The sequence below is a fragment of the Nicotiana tabacum genome, chromosome 18 (genome assembly GCF_000715075.1).
Source record: "Nicotiana tabacum cultivar K326 chromosome 18, ASM71507v2, whole genome shotgun sequence".
NCBI lineage: Eukaryota > Viridiplantae > Streptophyta > Magnoliopsida > Solanales > Solanaceae > Nicotiana > Nicotiana tabacum.
Window position 1 is genome coordinate 122,668,340 of NC_134097.1, and position 21,985 is coordinate 122,690,324.

Genomic DNA, 21,985 nt, shown 5'->3' on the forward strand with positions numbered 1-21,985 from the left:
ATAGCTCATAATAAAAGAACATAACCGAAATTTTAGATACTATCCCTTATAATCCTATATCATAATATAATACTACACGTTAGGAATCCACATGATTTTCTTTAGGAATCTTATTAGTATAATTACTTTGGGGTTGTTTAATTCATATAAAATTGAACAAGTTGAATTATCTATCTATCTATCTATATTATTATAAAAGCATAATACAATGTCGGTTTACAAAAATAGCCTTACACATTTAATTTATATAAGGACGGAATCGTAATCACTTATAGTATAATATTAAATTTTGGATGAGTTATATATAGAATAGGATATGTGATGAACCGAATAGCCATCAATTATGAAGTAAATCGAATCCAACTTTGATTAGAAACACATGTCTATAAAAAGTTTCTTTTTAAGAACAAAAATCTTGCATCAAATCTTCCGTATTTTTTAGGAAAAATATTCCTATTCATATTAATCTTTCAACTTTTGCTTCTTCTCAATTTTTATCTACTAAATTTTTGAAAGCTAAAATGTTATTTCAAAGAGATAATCTATGTTGTCTAAAATTATACGTTTAGAATTTTACTAAAAATTAGAATTTTGAAGTCCACTAACAATAATTTTTTTTAATCTATCTATCTATATCTATCTATATTATGATAAAAGCATGAATACATTGTCGGTTTACAAAAATAACCTTATATTATTAAGCATAATAGCTCATAATAAAAGAACATAACCGAAATTTTAGATACTATCTCTTATAATCCTATATCATAATATAATAGTACACGTTAGGAATCCTACATGATTACCTTTAGGAATCTTATTAGTATAATTACTTTGGGGTTGTTTAATTCATATAAAATTGAACAAGTAAATATCGTTAGTCATGTAATCCTATTACTTTTAGGATATACTTCTTTAACATTCCTATTATTAATTTAATTTGAAAACGTATTATAATGTCCTATTACTAATTTAATTTAAGAATGTATTATATTATCTAAATCCATTTAGAAAAATGGGAGCCTATATTATTATAAAATCATAATACAATATTAATATATTAAAATAGCCCTAAAATATTAAATGGAAGAACTCACAAAAAAAGGATATAACTGTAATAACCTATTTTTTAGACTACATACATTCTATGCTAATCTTTAATTTTTAAGATTTTAAAATTAATAAATTTTGTCTATTAAATTCTCATTAAAAATATGTACGAAGGTTTAATAAAATAATTTTTATAAGAATCATCCGTATTGGCAGTACATTACCACTACATAATGTCTAATATGAAGAAAAAATAAAAGTAATATTAAATGGATTGCATAAAGAGTTAAAATTGAGAAAAAAAATACCACCACGATTATTTTATTTTATATTCGAACTATTTTCCTACTCAAATAATATTTTTTAATCAATTTTTCATGTAATATTAAAAAATACCCAATTATTAAACAACAACTAAGGGGTCGTTTGGTTTGAATACGGCTTATGCTGAGATAAGTTATGCTGGGATAGGGTATGCTGGGATAACTTATGTTGGGATTGTTTTTTATCCATTGTTTGGCATGTTGTATTAAATATGCAATTCCATAATTTGTAAGAAGAATGCACAAGTTATACCGATGCTAATTACCCCATTCTCTATAAGGTATAAGTTATCCCGGTGTTAATTTTAATCCTGAAATAACTTATACCTGGTTTGCTAACCAAACGAAGTATTAAGGTGGTATTAAATTTTTATACCAGCACTATACCTTCTTATACCTCATACCAAACGACCCTTAAGAGAATATTTAAGAATATAAATGTATGAGAAAGAGAAAAAAAAAATAGTTGGTAAGAGTCAATACCACTAATGATTCTACAAACATAAAGATCTAAAAGTGAAATGTCATATCAATCTTTTACTATTTAAAAATAAAATTTATGATGAATAAAATTATAATTAAGATTAAATATTCAAAACAAGAGATGAACTAATAGTAAGATCTGAATCAACATAGAATAAATTATCTTTAATGGTACAATAAAATAATTAAATCTTTTAATTAATTATTTAGCAAAGAATCCAATTAAATTATTTCTTAAGTTTATCATTTGAGTAAAATTCCTATTCAAGTTAAAAAAAATCTTAGGCTATATAAATTTATTCCATAAAAAAGAGCGTTAGAACACAAAGTAAAAAGGTTAGTATATTATTAAGAATCAAAATGTTATACAAGTGTATGAGAAAGCACAATCAAAGCTAAATCCTAAACAAGAACAAGCTTTTAAGTCTATATTATAAAAAGTCGACTCTGGTATAACAGGATTATTGTTTGTAGATAACTCCGGCTGAATCGAAATAATATTTATACGTCATGAATTACTTGCAAATATCATATCAAGCGGCATGCCATTATTAGCAATAATAGCAAGTGGTATACCAACAACGATTTTATTGTGAGGCCACCCACTTTAGATTTGATATACCTCTTCAAACAACTTAAATAACCATCACAAATATATCAAAGCAGAGCAATGATGCTAAATTTATAAGGAAAGCAAAATCGATAATATGCCATGTAGCACTTATGGCTAAGTGTCAAACGATCGAAATAACTGCCCAGAGTTCTAGAGATATATTGGATATTAACGAACCATTTAGTGAAAAATTAATGGTTTGGTGATGATCTCTGTCAAGTACTATCAATAGTTCCAAAATCGACAAAAGCTGAGACTATAAAAGCTAGCTTGGTAAAGTTATACTTCTAGCCTCAAACAAAAAAGATTCAATTGACAAGAAATATAAAGTAAGAACAGATCCAGTATTTAGTGTCTTCTTGCTTCGTGTCGGAAACGAAAAAGAGTATCCAATAAAAGATGATTTGGTTCTTCCTTAACATTTGGTTATCAATTCCAATGGTAATAGTAGTGCATTTAATAACAGAAATATTTCTATAATTAGATTTTGTGCAGATCGCATGATAGAATTAAAAAGATATCTTAGCTAACAGAAATAAATATGTTGATCAACTAAATAAAATGTTGATTGCAAAATTTTATAGTAAAAATAAAATGTTTTCAGTTTTTGACTCAGGAGAAAATGATACCAATAATTACTACCAAGAATAATACTTAAATACTTTAATACCAATTGGTCTTCTACCATACATGTTTGTTGTCAACTTTCTTATTTCTTATGTATGTTAGTGCCACCGTATATATAATAGACTATGTTAAAATTGATTATCCATTATATATAGGTTAATTTTGAAGGAAAAATATGTCCGTCATGCCACTGAAAAACTTAGATACGCCGAATAGCTACAATAACACACATATGGTATATAAAAATTTTGACAATAACGTTATACATGCAAAAATTATAATACTGGTTAATGTGCTTCTAAGTATATTCTTATCCCTAAATTCACCTTTCGTCTTCCGAAACTAAGAAATATCCTTTTAAATTTGTGTGCAAATAATTTTTAGTATGTTTATGTTTTGCATATATAATAAATAAAGTATAAGGATAAACATCCTAAATACTGGACTATATTTATCGCAATATATTTTCTTGCATGAACAACTGTATGTTGTACTTTCAAGATGGATATCAAGATCGGCAACAAGAGTTCTGGTTAAGACAGAGTAACCAACGTATTAGGAGGAAACATACACAAAAAAATATTGTCCATAAAGAAGTGTTCGTTTAGATACCATCACATTAATTACTTTTAAACTATAATATATAATTATCTAATTAACATGACAAAATTGATCATTTGTGTAAGTTTTGATGATGTCCTTTTATTTTAAATTTATATATTATGATAATGTAATAATATTTTTCGGCATTTAGATGATTGTTATATTAGTATACATAAAATTTCTCTCATTAATTAAATTTATGGTTCCTCCATATAAATAAATGTTTAAATCAACCCGCACCATTATTAACGTGCAACACACATTCATAGATACTAGTACTATATTAAAAGTACGAAGGCCTTTAGTGAAATGTCGTTCGCCTTTTTTACCCTTCGTAAGTATATTTTGTGTTGGATAAAACTGTAATTATAAACATAAAGAATTTGAAAAACCCAAAATTTCAGCAATTAATATCACATTAGGTTTTAGTATTATATTTTATCAAAGGTTGGTTTTTTATTGTATTAATGTCATTTTAGGTTTATGATTCTTTTACCAAAGTTGCTCAACAAGTAATGTTAATTTATGTTTAGTTCTTTTTTTTTTTTTGGTTATAATTGCCGTAGGATACAATTTAAAGCTAATTTCTGGTTTTCCAAAATTTTTAAATCAGAATCCAATAAGGAGAAGCAATTAATGTCACTAGGTTTAATATTCTTCTACCATAATTGCCGTAAGATACAAAGTCAAATTAATGTCAGTTTAGGTTTAAAATTCTTTTACCAAACATAGTTAATTTTATTTTCTAGAATTTTAAAATCAAAACCATTTAAAATAAGGAGGAACACATCTATAAATAGAAGCCGACATTTCACTTTTTTGTCAACGTTTGAAAGGTAAATTCGTTTGCGCTTGTCAGTTTTGATTTTTGACTACAATATTTCATGTACGATTACCAGTTTAAAATTACTTCTTTATAAATTTTGTATAGGTTTTTAGATCATTGCATTTTGTATAATGCAATGTCTGTATTTTTATTTGGTATTGTAAAATTTTTAGTTGAAGGTTACAGCAGTAGTCAAGTTCCTATTGTTCCTTTAACCTGCTTTGTATGTTTATTCATTTGTTTCTAATGCACTTTGAATCAAAATGAGCAGTGCTGGTGTGTTTTTTTATTCTGAATTGTATTTGTGAGATTTTTTGTTATAAAAATATTTTTTGTTATATATACACGTCAAATATTAGTTTATTGTTCTAATTTTTTCATGTTGTAAGTTAGATGAATAGTTGATTGGATCAATCTAATTCAGTAATTATGATAATAGTTTTGTTGTCTACTCTTATATAAGACGAGACTCTACTGGCTTATTTTAAATTATGGTATTTGATCTTATTTTAATTTTATTATAAATTTATTGTATTTGGTTATATATGCATGTATAGGGTTTATACAAAAGGTCTTTTCCAGAATTTAGTAGCTTATATATTTACTAAGAAATGTAGTTTTGTACTGTTAGGATGACATCGTCTAATAATCCTCTTAGATTCAAGAGATTTTACATTTTAATGGACATATAAGTGAGTAGAGTTGAAGTAAGATATCCTTTCTATATTCCTTCGAAGAATTCAAAAGAAAGTAACAAAAAAAGTTGTCATAGGCAACTAATGCTTAAATATAAATTGAGACTCGATATATAATTTAAATATATTTTTTAACTCATAATTTTATAACGATTGAGTTCATCACAAGGGTGATAGGACTTCATCATAATATAAAAAAGATACTACTTATTTAATTGCCTTTTTTTTGTTGATCTAGCTAAATAAGATCAATATTCATTATTTTTCAAAAAGCTAGGTTGGTTGATTCTTTTATCAAAGTCCTGGTTTTGATAAAACGGATCGATCCCCACATTCGCTCTCTCTGAATCTCTGCAACCAGTGAGATGGTTGCCGTAATTAAGGACCCGTTTGGCTACAGATTTTGGCAAAATTTATTTGGGTGTTTTTGGCATACATGTTTGTTCATCAATTTTATTCATATTGTAGCAAATTCCTAAAACCCAAAATCCAAAGCCAAGAGCTAGTTTTGGCCCAAAATATTACTATTACATTTTTTAAAAATTGTCCCAAACTTTTGTATTTTATAAAAGAGCGCGCCATTTATTATTTGGTAACAATGCTGCTTCTCGGTCAACTGATAATGTATTTATGTAGTTCATTATAAAAATAATAATTTTGTACTAAATTTATTTATGTTCAATATTATGTCCAAAAATATTTTCATCTTCAAACCAAACTTCACCCAAAATAGATTTTTCAAAACAAATTTGGGATCTAGCCCTAGCTAAGTTCTGGTGGATATTCCGTCGATATAGTACCTCAGATCAGATCGAAAATTTATTCCTCTGGCAATGAACGCATCACCCGCTGGTTTTGCTCTCCGATGACGCTGATTTCCGTCCGGAAGAATTAAGTGGCAGATTTTCGGTGAGATCCGAATAGGATAATCCATTTCCTGTTCGATTAACCTCTCGCTCTAAATCAATAGCTTTGTTTTGTGTATTCTGTATTTTCTGCTTCAAATATTGTTTGAAGGTTTTGAACTTTGGTTCATTGGGAGGATTATCTGAAGCTTTATTGGAAAAACAGCTTAAAAAATGAGCAAAGTTTGTATCTTTCAGAAATAAATGATTGAGATTGCAAAAAATTCAGTGTGATGATTGTAACTATTAAATCGAGCTGAATATGAAGAGGAATTGATTAGGGTTGATAAGAGGAAAGAGGAACGAGAGAGAGAGAAAAAATCTCATTTCTGTTAAGTTCTAGAATATACACCAACTACTTTCTTCTCTTCCTATTTTTACATTATATTAGGCCTTAGCCCAGAAGCTCAAATATAAATAAATACACCCTAACTACGCCGGTAGTAAGCCTGTATCATCGGTCGTAGTAAGCTGAAGTCCAACATCCCCTTCAAGTTGGAGGGTGCTACAACCCCCAACTTGAGCAACAAAGAGTGATGAATAGCTCCAGTGAGTGGCTTTGTAAAAATGTCGGCGAGCTGAGAAGTGGTAGGAACATGATTGCAGGGAGATTAGTCCATCACCAAGTTTATTCCGAACGAAATAACAATCCAATTCAATGTGTTTCATCCGCTCATGAAAAACAAGATGCTTCGCAATATGAATGACCGCTTGGTTGTCACAGAACACTGGCACAACAGATATATCAACACCAAAATCAGATAAAAGTCGAACAATCCAAGTCCACTCCACAACCACCTTACTAAGAGCTCGGTACTCAGCCTCAGCGGAAGAAAGGGAGACAATTGGTTGCTTCTTAGCCTTCCAACCAATGATAGAGTCGCCCAGAAGAATGCAAAACCCAGTGACTGATCTTCGAGTGTCGAGGCAAGCAGCTCAGTCACTATCACAGAAGGCAGATAAAGAAAGAGATGGAGAATTTCCATAGAACACCCTAACATCAGAAGTACCTTTGAGTTATTGAAGTAAATGCAATGCAACCTTCATGTGGGAAGTACAAGGGGCCTGCAGGAACTGACTTAGATGTTGGACAGCAAAGCAGAGGTCAGGCCTTGTGTGAGTCAAAAAGTTCAACTTTCCCAGCAAGCTCCTATAAGTGTCAGGAGAAGGCAGAGGATCACCCATGGCAGCTTTCAATTTAGAGTTCAAATTCAAAGGACAAGTCACAGGAGACAACATATCATAATTGTATTCATGAAGTAGATCTTTGATAAACTTTCTTTGATGTAGTAATAGCCCAGAAGGAAGATATGCCACTTCTATGCCAAGAAAGTAGTTAAGAACACCCAGATCCTTAATTTTGAACTGATTGTCCAAGAAGAGTTTCAAAGCAGAGATTTCTTTCAAATCATCACTAGTAAGTATTATGTCATCCACGTAAACTGCAATGAAGACAGTGGAACCACCTGATCTTCTGATGAAAAGGGAATACTCATCCAAAGAATGGAAATAACACCTAAAACACAAAGCATGAGACAACTTGACATACCACTGCCTAGATGCCTGCCTCAAACCATATAAAGATTTTTGAAGATGACAAACCAAATTAGAAGACTGACCAGATAAAGCAACAACAGACAAACCAGGAGGCAATTTCATGTAGACCTCCTCATCTAAGTCCCCATGCAAAAATACATTATTTATATCAAGCTGAAACATAGACCAATTCTTTTTTACAGCCATAGCTAAGACATTTAACAGTAGAAATTTGATAACTGGAGAAAAGGTTTCATTAAAATCTACACCTTCCACCCGTGTATCACCCACAACCAACCTGGCTTTATATCTTTCTATAGACCCATCAGCCATATATTTTATCTTATAGACCCATTTACAACCTATGAATTTTTTGCCAGGAAGTAACTCAACAATAGACTAGGTAGGATTAGCCTCAAGAGCCTCAAATTCCTTTCTCATAGCCTCTTGCAAAGCTGGAATAGAGGCTGCCTGATGGTAAGATTGGGGTTCCAGGCCAGCAATGCTAACTGAACTTTGAGAACAAAAGGGAGAAGAACTAGAGCCACATAGAGTAGGAGAGAGACTGTAAACATACTAATGAAGATGACTGGGATTAACATGATTTCTGATGGATCTCCTAACAGGAGCTGGAGACAGACTAGGGGCAATAGGAGGAGCAGGAACAGGAGCAGGTTCAAGGACAGGAGCAGAGTGAGGAACAAACACATGAGAAGGAATAGGGGAAGAAGAGGGAGAAGCAACAAGTATTGAGGATGAGACAAGATCAGGTTCAAGAGAAGAGGTGTAACGAAATTCATCAGAAGAGAAAGGAACAGGAGAAGAAGATGAATTAGAAGTAACTGATGAAGGAGAGACTGAGGCAAAAGTGAAAATACCCTCATGAAACACTACTCTCTAGAAATAAAGGTTAGTTTAGTAACTCGGTTGTAAAGTTTATAACCTTTCTTAGCCAAGAGATATCTTAGGAAAATACAAGGATCAACTCTAGGTTGAAACTTGTCCTTGTGACACTTAAGAATTGTGGAGAAACACAAGCAACCAAAAGTTCTAATGTGAGTATATGAAGGGGGTTTCCCAAAGAGTAATTGAAAAGGAGTTTTATTGGCAAGCAACTTGGAAGGAAATCTATTAATGAGGTAAGTGACAGTGAGGACACAATTACCCCAAAACTTAATAGGTAACTTAGATTGAAAGAGTAAAGCTCTAGAGGTTTCCAACAAATGCCTATATTTTCTTTTAACTATCCCATTTTGTTGTGGTGTGTGTGAGCAAGATGTTTGGTGAAAAATGCTATTGTCAACAAAGAATTGGCCAACAAGAGCACCAGACCCAAGTTCAAGAGCATTATCAAATTGTGTTTTGACCATGAAAATAAAAGCTTTAATCAGAGGAAAAACATTATTTTTAGACCCCATAAGGTGAGTACAAGTAGCTCTAGTGAATCATCTACTATAGTCAAAAAATAATTGCACTCATTGTAAGTAGGAGTGCTATATGGTCCCCAAGTATCCACATGGATAAATTGGAAGGGACGAGAAGTTTTGATGGAACTAACAGGAAAGGATAGTCTAGGTTGCCTAGCTAAGGGACAGATACAACAAGTAAAAGGCTGTTTGGAGGAAAATTTACATGGAATGGATGAAATATCCTTCATTCTGACAAAGGGGATATGCCCCAACCTATTATGCCATAAAATCTCCATTTTATTCAAATTAGAATGGTATGTACCATGATTATCAGTTCCAATGGCAGCCAATGGAGAATGGTATTTACAGTTGGAAGACATAGAAGTAGAAGAACAAGTAGGAAAACTATTACAAGCAGCATCAAGAACAGTAGAATCAAATTTTGGACATGACTGCACAAGCTTGTATAGCCCATGATCATGTTTACCAATTTCTAGTAGCCTCTTCAGTGAAGGGGCCTGTATGAGAAAACATGAAAATTTACTAAACAGAACCATGCAATCTAATTGTGCAACAAACTTGTGAACAGAGATAAGATTGTGCTGAAAACTAGGGACAAAAAGTACATGGTGAAGTGTGAAAGAAAGAAAGTGAAAAGAACCAGTGCAGGTGACTTTGACTTTATATCCATTAGGAAGTGTGACCAAGTATGGGACAACTAAAGGCTGAATATCAAAAAGTAGTTCTTTCTTAGAAGTCATGTAATTAGTGGCCCCAGAATCTATTATCCAAGTGTCCTCATGAACTCTAGTTAGCATGCATGCACCGTAAGACATCTTGCCTACACGATCAGGGGAAGGAACTATACCAACAAAATTAGCAAAAGCCATCAAAATAGACTGAGGGAGAGACTCTAAAATGTGATATTGCTGAAGTAATATCAGGAGCTGAGCATACTAGTCCTTAGATAAACTAGGAATCACATAATTAGAATCAACAGGACTCTCAGTGGAAATTGGTCCAAATTCAGAAGCACCACCTGAACTTTGCACCTCAACATTTGCAGCAGTTTGTTTACCTTTGGTGAATTTAAAGTTTGGTGGAAATCCATGGAGCTTATAGCATCTATCAACCAAATATCCAGGTTTCTTACAATACTTGCATAAAAGAGGAGACTTGTTCTGATCAAAACTGACTTTCTGGACAAACTATCTAGGAGAGACAGATTTATTATTCAGATTGACATGAAAAGAAGCAGAGTCACCATGGAAATGAGAATTATGAGTAATTTGCCTCTGCTTTTCATCTTGGAGGAGGATACCATAAGCAGTATCGAGAGAAGGTGGAGGTTGCATCATGAGCAAGTTGCTCCTAACACCAACATAGGTCTCATTTAGACCCATGAGGAATTGGTGTAATCTGTTCTCCTCTTCCTCCTTCTGAAGTCCAGGTTTAGCAGCACAAATGCAAGTGTTGGCATGATTAGTGCACATAAACCTCAGTTCATCCCATAATTTCTTGAGTTTGTTGAAATAGGAAGCAATATCCAATGAACCCTGAGAGTAGATCTATCTCTTGCTTAATCTCAAACACCTTAATCCCACTAACTAAACCATATCTTCTATTAAGCTAACCCCAAATACTTTCAGCAGTATCCGAGTATTAAACACTCTCAGCTATATCTGGGATAGGGAATTAGTCAACCAAGAAATGACCATGTTATTACACCTTTCCCAGTGCTTAAACTGAGGAGTATCCTCACCTGGTCTCGGACAACTCCCATCAATGAATCCTATTTTATTTCTAGCGGACAGAGATACGATCATATTCTGCCTCAAACCCCCAAAATCAGTCCCAGAGAAGGGTACACTAACAAGAGATACACCAGGCACATCAGAAAAAAGTAAAAAGAGCAGACTGGATGCGTCAGAAGTATAGGTAGTACTCGAGGATGTATCCGAACCTCCCATAGCGACAGTCAAATACTTTCGTCAAAGCAATAATACAATCAGATAACCAATGCAAGGAAAGGAAAATTGAAAGAGATTACCGTATGTTTTGCTATCGGAAAACAAACGGCCTTGAATGTAGATTCCAAAAGGCTGAGCAGAAAAAACCCTAGGCCAGCAACGGAGGAGGAAATCGGGTCCAATTCGAGCTAAAATCGCCCACACGTATCACACATACCACCAATAGACGACGAAAAAGTTACTCCGACCTCGATTCTGCCTGCAAATTGAGAGAAAACTACCAGAGACAGAGTCAACCAAGAACATTGTCAAACGAGTGAAAAATTGATGAAAACGAGCGAGGGTAACACTGCTCAAAACAGGAAGAAGAGAATTAGCGGATCATCCGCTCTGATACCATGTAAAACTATTAAATCGAGCTGAATATGAAGAGGAATTAATTAGGGTTCATAAGAGGAAAAAGGAATGAGAGAGAGAAAACATCTCATTTCTGTTAAGTTCTAGAATATACACCGACTACTTTCTTCTATCCTTATTTTTACATTATATTAGGCCTTAGCCCAGAAGCTCAAATACAAATAAATACACTCTAGCTAAGCCGGTAGTGGGCCTGTGTCTGGGCCGTTGTAAGCTGAAGTCCAACAATGATTGTTTTCATTTTGCAGATAAGGAGTCATTAGTAGTTGGAAGTGAACTTCTTGTTTTTGGCCGTGAATTATTTGATTTTGCTATATGGAAATATAGTTTGGTTCAGAACAACTGGGCAACATCTGAAGGAATGAATCATAGTCATTGTCCATTTGGATCAGGTAGTCTTGGTTCAATTGCTAGTGTTGCAGGGGTAGCGACAAGGAAATCTGCTGACCTTTGTGATTCTTTGACTGGTAGATGGAAAATACGGCCAGATATGTACTCTTCATGTAGATTGTGCTCTGTCTTTTCATGGATGCAAAATTCTATGTGACTGTTGGATGACTAGCACTAATTCTTTGATTTGTGGAGAAAAAACAGAAGATAAAGTCCAGATGAGAGTATAACAGAACTGAGGAAAAAAGCTTCCAACTTTGATCCAAGAAAGGCTACATATTGGGGGAACCTTGAGAGAGTGCCATTCATGTCTGTAGTTAATGCTTTTGATGAGATTTTGGGGGACTCAAGAAGGATTGTGATTACTGTAATCATGACTAATATGTTGAGGAGTGTAATTGAGACGACGCCCGAGGATTTGTTGCATGTTGTGTACCTTTCAGCTAACAAGATTGCAGCTGCACATGATGGTTTGAAGCTTGATGTACTTGCTGAAGCTTGTGGCACTAAAGAAACACATATCAAGAAGCAATACAAGGTACTAATAAGTTTGTTAATTTGGAAGAATTAGGTTGAAATTTGCCCAATATGTAGGGTTGCAGCTGAATCATTAATGCCCTCTACCATTAGTTGTTTTGACTTGAATATTTTACTTGAATTCAAGTACTGTTAATGCCCTCAGTTCTGTTATACATGAATTCATGAGTCTAATCCTATACTATACATGACACTTGATGTACTTGAATGCTTCATGACTTGCATGTACTTGAATCATAAGTCTAATCCTATACTATTCAATACAAGACTTAAAAGACTTATACCTAGACTAGATAATGTAAAAGACTTAGGAAAAAGAATAGATTACTCTCCCATGTTAGCCCTTATGGCTATTAGACACGGTACACAAATTATTTTCACTCTTCATTATTCTTCTTGTTCAGGGGGGCTCAAGGGGAAGGCTAGTAAATCTTTGCTTTAGGCTCCCAAATTTTGGGGCCTCAAAAATATTTTGTTGTATCTTCGCTTAGATAATATTGAAGTTTAATAAAAAAAAAAGAAAAAAGTACAAACTCTTTATAAAAGTAGAAAACTATCTATTTTTAATATTTTAGAACTTTGAATTAAGCTACTCAAATATTCATATTGATAAATAATATTTTTTACAATAAGATCCAAGGTAACACATTGTAAATACGTTGCTAACATCTTAATACTTCGTATTATATTTTATAAGATAGCTACACTACAGACAAAAAAAAAGAAACTAATGTAAATAATAATATTATATTTTGTAAGATAGCTACACTATAAGCAAAAGGAAAGAAAAAGAAGAAAGACCCCTTATTAAAATTTGGCTTTAGATCACCAGTTTTATTGGGACGTCTTTGCTTATGAGATCAGTCTTCAAGTGCAATGAGACTATGGGCATCAGATCATGTGAATGTCTCACTCTTGTTTGTCTTGCAAGTGCAATCAATTGTTGTAATTGGTCCAACTTTCCATCATATTCTTCTTGCTTTTCTCTTATTCTAGCCTTTTCTACGGCTTCCCAGCTTTGAGTTACTCCTTCCTACAAGAAAAAGAAATGAAAAAGAAAAGGTTTGGACACAACTCTCAAAGCAACTGTAACCCTCTACCCCAACAAAAAAGGTTAGACGCAATTCCACAAAGCAACACATAATCTTCTTCATCAACGAAAAGGTTGGAAGATAGTAAAGAGTTTTAAACACAATTCTCGAAGCATTCGGCCATTTACAGACTTAGGAAATAAGCAGAATTTCTTTGAGATTGGAATACAAGAAATCTAATATTTAGTCAGTGTTTGATAATCCAAATCGATTAGTCAATCATACAAGCATTAACACTCCAACAGGATGCACATTACTTAAAAAACTATAGAATGAATCTGAGATCTCTTACCGAGACAGGTGAGTTATCAACCATTCTTGGTCTAAGTTTTTCAAATTGATGCTTTCTTGGAGACTTTTATTGTCACGACCCAACTTTCCCTCCGTTTGGGTATCGTGATGGCACCTAGTCTTAGGGACTAGGTAAGCCTAACATTTTTAGAGAACAACAATAATAGAAGAACATCTAACTATTTGAAAGGGGAAATCTCCACAAGATTTACAATTCTCAAAACCTGCGGTACAAGTCATAAGCTCTACAGAGTTCGCTACAACTTCTAAATACAAATGTATGGAAATAAGTACAACAGTGTGAATACAAATTAGGAAGGTGACTCCGAAGCCTGCGAACATAGCAGCAGGGTTACCTTGAGTCTCTTCGGCAAGAATCCGCACAGCTACTAACGATCAATACCTAGATCTGTACAAAATAAATATACAGAAGTGTAGTATGGACACACCATAGCGGTGCCCAGTAAGTATCAAGACTAACCTCGGTGGAGTAGTGATGAGGAACAGTCAAGACACCTACTGGTCTAATAAACTAAACAAGTATAAGTTATGAACAACAGAACATGATATCTATATAAAGACTACGCGATATGGCTAACAATACAATAACTGCAATAAGGAAGGAAAACAACAAGTAACAGTGGAACACCATAATAAGGACACAAAAGGGTGAACGGAAATACAACCCAAATTCGAAATCACAAATACAGTAAAAACAAGTAATAACTCAGCAACTACGGCAGTTTTAATATCAGGTCTTAGCCAACAAACTCCAATAAATTAGTCAAAACCTTCAAGTATAATCTTTCACCCATAAGTTTTTGAATAGGAATCTTTAGAATATAATCCTTCTCAATAAGGATATTTCAAAATATACTTTCTTCAAATAAATATCTTTCAAACATAGTTCTTTCAAGATAAATACTTTCGAATATAAATTTTTCAAATAAATATCCTTTGAATATAAGTCACCCTGTGACACCTCATCTCATAATCATACAATACGGATCTCAATACCTGAACCCTAGCTTGGCATCCTGTGCCCTCATCACACCTCATAACCGCACTGACGACTCACGTGCCAAATATAGCTATTCTCACATGGATGGCAAGTAAACAAGGGTGTGTGTCTATACTCAGCAATATCAAGAAAACCTATTATCCGATAAGGGTGCTTAGCTGCGTGTATGCTTGTGCAAGTGTCCTAATATAGTTCGTACCAACTAGTAAATATAAGGAAAAGAACGGACAACACATAGAATGTTTACAAGAATGTAAACATAGAAGATCAACAGCTCAGAACACAAATATAACAATAGCGGATCTCCCAGGATACCGTCCCGTAGTCCCAAACGTAAATGTGCAGGGGGATCTCCCGGAATACCGTTCCGTAGTCCCAAAGTAAATATACAGGGGGATCTCCCGAAATACCATTCCCATAGTCCCAAAGTAAATATGCAGTGCTGAGGGATCTCCCGGAATACCGTTACGTAGTCCCAAAGTAAATATGTAGCGAACCAACAGAGAAACAGTTACAGCACGACCGAAACCTCGTGCATCACCACAACAAGTACAACAACAACAATGATAATAATACAAAGTACGACAAGTAAATCAACTCAAGAACTTTAATTCACAAAGAAACAGTAGAACTCATTCACAAGGAATCACCACAGTAGAGAACGTTAAGCGTAAAGAGAGCAGCTCAACAAGGAAGAAACTAATATGCCACAACGATTCCACAATGTATAGTTCGACAACAAGGAAAAACTAGTACGAGTCAATTAGTTCCAAATAAGGGCAAGTCAACTAAACATGGGCTATCTAGACTTCTTTTAAGGTTGGGTGATTATGAAGAATATTCAAAAATTCAATTAAAGATAGACAACTAAAAGGTAATCATTACCTTAATTAAGACTAAATAATTATAGGAGGAGATGATGACAATTTCAAATAAAGATAAGCAGTTATGAAGAGATTGCATGACAATAGAAGAGGTAAAATCTTCAGTTAAGTCAAATAAGAGTCAAATATGCAATGAGAGTAAAACAATTAATTCTAATTTAAGCATGTAGATGTGAAACTAGTAAATAGGAACTCAGTCATATCAAGAACAACTTCATACACAGTGAGTATAAGGACCTAAGAACCCTAAAAGGTAAACTATTCACAAATAAGTCCGAGCACGCACTCGTCACCTCGCGTACCATGATTACAATCAACATAGAAGACTCAAATCCTAAGGGGAAATCCCCTACACAATATTAGGCAAGATACTTACCTCAAAGAAGATAAACTGATACTCTAAAATGAACTCCTCGGGTGAAAAGACCTCCGGACGGCTCAAATCTAACCAAAATAACTTCAAAGCACAAATAAAACTCATAAGAAACTATTCCGGATCATAAAGTCTTATTCTTTAACAAAATTCAAAAATCGGTCCAAAAGTCAACCCCGGGTTGTACCTCGAAATCCGATAAATTTTATAAAAACCGAATATCCATTCCGATACGAGTTCAACCATATAAAAATTATCAAATTCCGATACCATTTCGTCCCTCAAATCATGATTTTTCATTTTAGAAATTTTCTTCAAAAACCAACATTTTTCTCAATCCAAAACACAAACTAAATGATAAAAATAAAGATAAAATAATGGAATATATTAAATACTAGATGAATAACACTTACCCAATCGAATTGCTTGAAAAACCCACAAAGAATCACTCAAAACCGAGTTCTACAAGTCAAAATATGATAAAAATGGTCTAATCCTCGATTTGAAAATCTTATATTTTGCCCAGGTGTTAAAGCATCGCGAATGCAGAGGAAGAATCGCGTTCGCGAAGAAGAAAAATGAAGGCTGCCCAGGTTGTGCTTTGCGAACGCGGAGGCACGTTCGCGAACGCGGAGAAGAAAAGATGGAAGCCTATGCGAACTCGTAGGGAAACACGCGAACGCGAAGAGTAACGAGTACCAGTGCTCAAGGCCAGGTTTTCTACTATGCGAACACGGAATGTGAGCATGTTATTTTTGCCATATTAGAAATACTCCTACAAAATTAAAGAATTTTTAGAACTTTAATTTAGATTAATTTAGGATTTAATTTAGAACTTTAATTAATTTAATTAAGTATTTAAAATTAAAGAATAGAAAAAAAAAGAAAGAAACAATTGAAAAGAAATTTACAAATATTTGGTCTGGGCCAATCTCTAATGGCCCAAATATCCCAGTCCACCCACGCCCATGTCCAACCCAATTCCCTTCAAAACCCGGTCAAATCTCCCCTCACCAAAACAACGTAGTTGCACTTCAAAACTATGTCATTTCAACTCCTTTACCCCATTAAATGACTAAACCCAACCCCCTGGCCTCATAATTCTCTCCAATTAAACTTAGACCTAAAATCCCAATCTCTCAATACCGCCGCCCCCTTCCGTCGTTCCTCCGCCGCCCGAAAATCGTCTCACAGTGGTGGACCACCTCTAAATCCCCTCAAACTTCAACCATACAACCTCCATCACCCCCTCGTTCATATTTCGCCATTGATTCATCCAAAAGATCACTCATTTTCTCTGAATTAGAGATCTAAGAATAAAAATTCGAACTTTTTGCTTTTTGTTCGATTTTTCTTGACTTGACCCTCAATTCATGATGAAACCCACTTGAATATCCTATTTTCAGCATGAGGAGTCGATTAATGTTAAGGATAGCCTATTTCATAGATTGGCCGGATTTCGGGCAAATAATCATTGACTGTCCAAAATGGCTTGAAACCTCTGCCTCGTCTCTTTCTTGGCATATGTTGAGGATTGTGACATGAAGCACTAGCTGTGGAAGAAAGTCCGGCCAGTGTTCATGTTACAATTCCCACCATTGGCCGAGTTTCCTGTTCGCCGGAGTTCGAATCAATACGTTACTGCTTTTCTCCAGGGTGTCGAAGCTTTTGGTGATTTAATCGGTATACCTCTCCTCCTATATTCATAACCCCTCATGTGATGACAAATTTATGTCTAAAAGTTTATTTTCTGGTCATGATTGATTCATCAGTAGTAATAACTCATTTATTAGATTAATCGCATTTGTTAATATTATTTTTGAGTGCATTTTTAAAATCTGTTTTCCCGTTTTAAACCAAGTTTGTTTGTTAAGCCTTCTTTGAATTTGATTCTATTTATTTGGTGGGTTCCGAATTTGGGCTGTTAGTGCAAAAGCCCAATTAGGATATTGGCTTATTGGTTAAATGGTCCAAAGGTCCAGTATCACTGAAGGGTTAAAAACAAAATGGTAAAATGGTGATTACAAGATTACTAGGGGTTCAATTGAATTGGGGTTGAGGGAATCTTATCCTAACAAATGGAAGCTTCTAGATTAGGGCTGACAAGGACCATTTTGGGAAAGAGAGAGGGAAATTTTGTGGGCAAGGTTGTAAGTGAATTAAGTTAAGTGTTTAAGGGGTGTATTTGAATGAGGAAAACAGGCTCTGTTGCCCTAAATCTCCTTTATAAAAGATCCCTTTTCCAATCATTAGGGCAGGAAAAAAAAGATAGAAAAAACGGCAGAAAGCACAGCAAAACAAAAAGAGAAAACACACTCAAAGAATTTTTTTCAGAATTGGAAACTTTCTTCTTTAGTCTTTGAAGTTTTTGTTTTTCTGGGATTGAGAAGAGAAATGGATTCTTGAAGCTGTGGTTTGGGTTTTCTTCTGCTGAGTTTAGTATTTTCTGGGATCATAAGCTGTTGTGGATTGAGAATATAAGCTGATTTCTGCTATTTCTGTTTGTTAATCTTGCTGAGCTCATCCAGTAGTGGTTTTCTTAGCCTTGATTTGGCAAAATCTCAACTTGTGTACAAGTTTAGGTACACATCTCACATCTATATCTTATTTTGATCTACAATAAAATATTGCCTGTTTTTCTGAAAACATTTGTTGTGTTTGTTTACATCTACTACCTATCTTGCTTTGAATATGAATAGAATGCTTAGTTTTAATATAGTCATTATTTGAAGCCTGTTATAGATTGACATCTGAAAGGCAAATTGTTTCAACAGTGATTTCATGACAGAATTATATTTGACTTCACATGTTTAGCTAGAATCCAACCTATATTTCATCATTAAGTACATGCACTTATATTTGAGGTCTAATCACTGACATTTGGGTTTATCTTTTATGTTCTAATAAGGTAATTGATTCAAGGACTAGTCATTCCAGATCTGGCCATAATGTAGTTAATTTGTAGTTTAGGACTTAAGTGAGTTTCTATATTTGGTAAATGGTCTTGTAGAATATGCATCCTCTATAAATTCCAATGGGAATAAGTTAAAAAATTGGGATTATGAAGATATGTGCAAAGGACTGTTTTCTTAATTGGAGTATAAATTTTGTTACAATTCAAGAGTCAAATGATGTATTCTGCAATTCTCATATAGATGTATTCGAACTTATGGATGACTGTAATTTATTTGAAACCTGTTTGCAGAACTATATGAATTTTGTTACTCTGATCATATGTTATCTTCATTAATGATATAAACATGCTAAAATTTCTTTGATAATCCCTTTCGCGACTCAGTTCTGTTATTTGTTTTAGACCATTATAATTATTTGATTTAATGTGCATTGGGCTCAACAAGCATGTAAAGTTCCCGTATGGAGGCCTTTGTCCGTTTTAGTCTTTCTGTACAAACTCTAATTTTGGGCCGCTTTAATGTGAGCCCAGATGTGGGCCAAACGCTAATATCTTGAAAGAGGATTTGGACATTCAATTAAAATGATTGGGCTTTTAAGGTGTTATTTTTCCACGTTGTTAGTTGTATGAACAATTTTACTTTGTGATTGAAATTGTTTCTTGTATATATAACACATGCAAATAAAGTTGAATCTGGGAACCTCATGGGTTTGACTCAGTTTACTCTACGAAAATTGCAAATGATGGGGTTAACTAATGAATTACTAGCAGTTGAGCGTAGTCCTATAGATTTCAAGATAAATTGAGGCGTGCCATCCACAAATGAATTCCATAATCTATGGCCCTCACATTAATACCAAAACTAGTGTGGAAAATACTTTGAGCATTTGTAACTAGTGTAGAAAATAATTTGAACATTCGTAGTTTGCTTTAGGCGCATCCTCCAATATCTGAATAGTACGCTCGGACTGCCCGTCCGTCTAAGGGTGAAAAGCTGTGCTCAACTCAACCTGAGTACCCAACTCTCTCTGCACGGCTCTCCAAAACTGCAAAGTAAACTGAGTACCTCTATCTGAGATGATGGAAACCGGGATGCCATGCAAATGAACAATCTCTCGGATATAGATCCCTGCCAACGACTCTGAAGAATAGGTAGTACACAAAGGAATGAAGTGCGCAGACTTGGTCAGCCGATCCACAATCACCCAAATAGCATCGAACTTTTTCAAAGTCCATGGGAGCCCAACTACAAAGTCCATGGTGATTCGCTCCCACTTCCACTCTGGAATATCCATCTACTGAAGTAAGCCACCCGGTCTCTAATGCTCATACTTCACCTGCTGACAATTGAGACATCGAGCTACAAATCCCACAATATCCTTCTTCATTCTTCTCTACCAAGAATGTTGTCTCAGATCATGATACATCTTAGCAGGACCCGGATGGATGGAATACAGCGAGCTGTGGGCCTCCTCCAAGATCAACTCCCAAAGCCCATCCACATTAGGCACACATATCCGGCCTTACATCCTCAACACCCCATCATCACCAATAGTCACATCTCTGGTATAGTCGTGCTGAACTCTATCCTTGAGGACAAGCAAATGAGGATCATCATACTGGCGTTCTTTGATGCGATCAAATAAGGAAGATCAAGAAATCACACAAGCCAATACCCTACTGGGCTCCGAAATATCCAACCTCACGAACCGATTGGCCAAGGGCTGAACATCAACTGCAAGAGGTCTCTCTCCAACAGGAATAAATGCAAGACTGCCCATACTCACCGCCTTCCTACTCAAGGCATCGACCACCATATTGGCCTTTTCTGGATGGTACAAGATAGTAATATCACAATCCTTTAGCAGTTCCAACTATCTCCGCTGCCTCAAATTGAGATCCTTCTGTTTGAACAAGTGCTGGAGGCTACGATGATCAGTAAACACCTCACAAGACACACCATACAAATAATGCCTCCAGATCTTCAACGCGTGAACAATGGCAACCAACTCCAAATTATGAACGAGGTAGTTCTTCTCATGGGGCTTCAACTAACGAGAAGCATAAGCAATCACTCTACCTTTCTGCATCAACACACACCCAATACCAACTCTCGAAGCATCACAATATACTGTATAAGAACCTGAAGCTGATGACAACACTAACACTAGAGCTGTAGTCAAAGCAGTCTTGAGCTTTTGAAAGCTCGCCTCGCACTCGTTCTACCACATGAATGGAGCACCCTTCTGAGTCAACTTGGTCAAGGGCGATGCTATAGATGAAAATCCCTGAACGAACCGACGGTAATAGCCCGCCAAACCAAGAAAACTGCGAATCTCTATAGTTGAGGACGGTCTGGGCCAACTCTGAACCGCCTCTATCTTTGATGAACATATAGAGGCCATGTTTTCTACAACAATGGAGGTTTGTTGGGCTCATGAAGGTGCCAATGGATTTAGAGAATTGGGCCATGAATTTAAAATGCTTACACTAATTAGCCTTAGTCCAATTGAGGCCCAAGAATTTCAAGAAATTGAAGAAGTCTAAGAATCCATTCAAGATTAGGATTTCTTTTCCTTAAAGATTGGGATTTCTTATTTCTTGTTTCCTAGGAATTTAATTTTTGTTTTAGTAGGGTTATATTTGTAGTTCTAGTCAAACTAGGATTGTTAGTTGGTATCCCATTCCTACTAGAATTCTTTTTTCCTATTTTAGTTAGGATAGGTTTTCTTAGCCTTATTCTTATTCTAGTCTAATTAGGATTAGTTTTTCTTAACCTTACCAATTTTACTCATTGTAAGGCCTATTTAAAGGGCTTAATATGCTGAAAATAAACATTGGTGATTAGTTTTTCTAAGCTATTGCTTCAAAAACGTGATTTATTTTATATTTCGTTGTTCTTCCTTTATTCAACTCTTCTTGCAATCTTGCGGGATTGGGGAACGTGTGGGTGAGGTTTCTTTCCATCTTACATTCTTCTAACGTGAGTTTGAAGAACGCTTTCGCTAGTTTTGTGAAAAACTTTAG

The 21,985-nt window shown here is 34.6% G+C and overlaps 1 protein-coding gene across 1 annotated transcript; it reads right to left on the bottom strand.

The window, feature by feature from the left end:
- Positions 1 to 10,026: 10,026 nt before the first annotated feature.
- On the bottom strand, positions 10,027 to 11,040 carry LOC142172680 (uncharacterized). Its single transcript, XM_075236347.1, has 3 exons — positions 10,786 to 11,040; positions 10,315 to 10,626; positions 10,027 to 10,269 (listed from the first exon to the last, which is right to left on the bottom strand). The coding sequence occupies exons 1-3, from the start codon at positions 11,038 to 11,040 to the stop codon at positions 10,027 to 10,029; spliced, it is 810 nt and encodes a 269-aa protein (XP_075092448.1).
- Between the last annotated feature and the right edge of the window lie 10,945 nt (positions 11,041 to 21,985).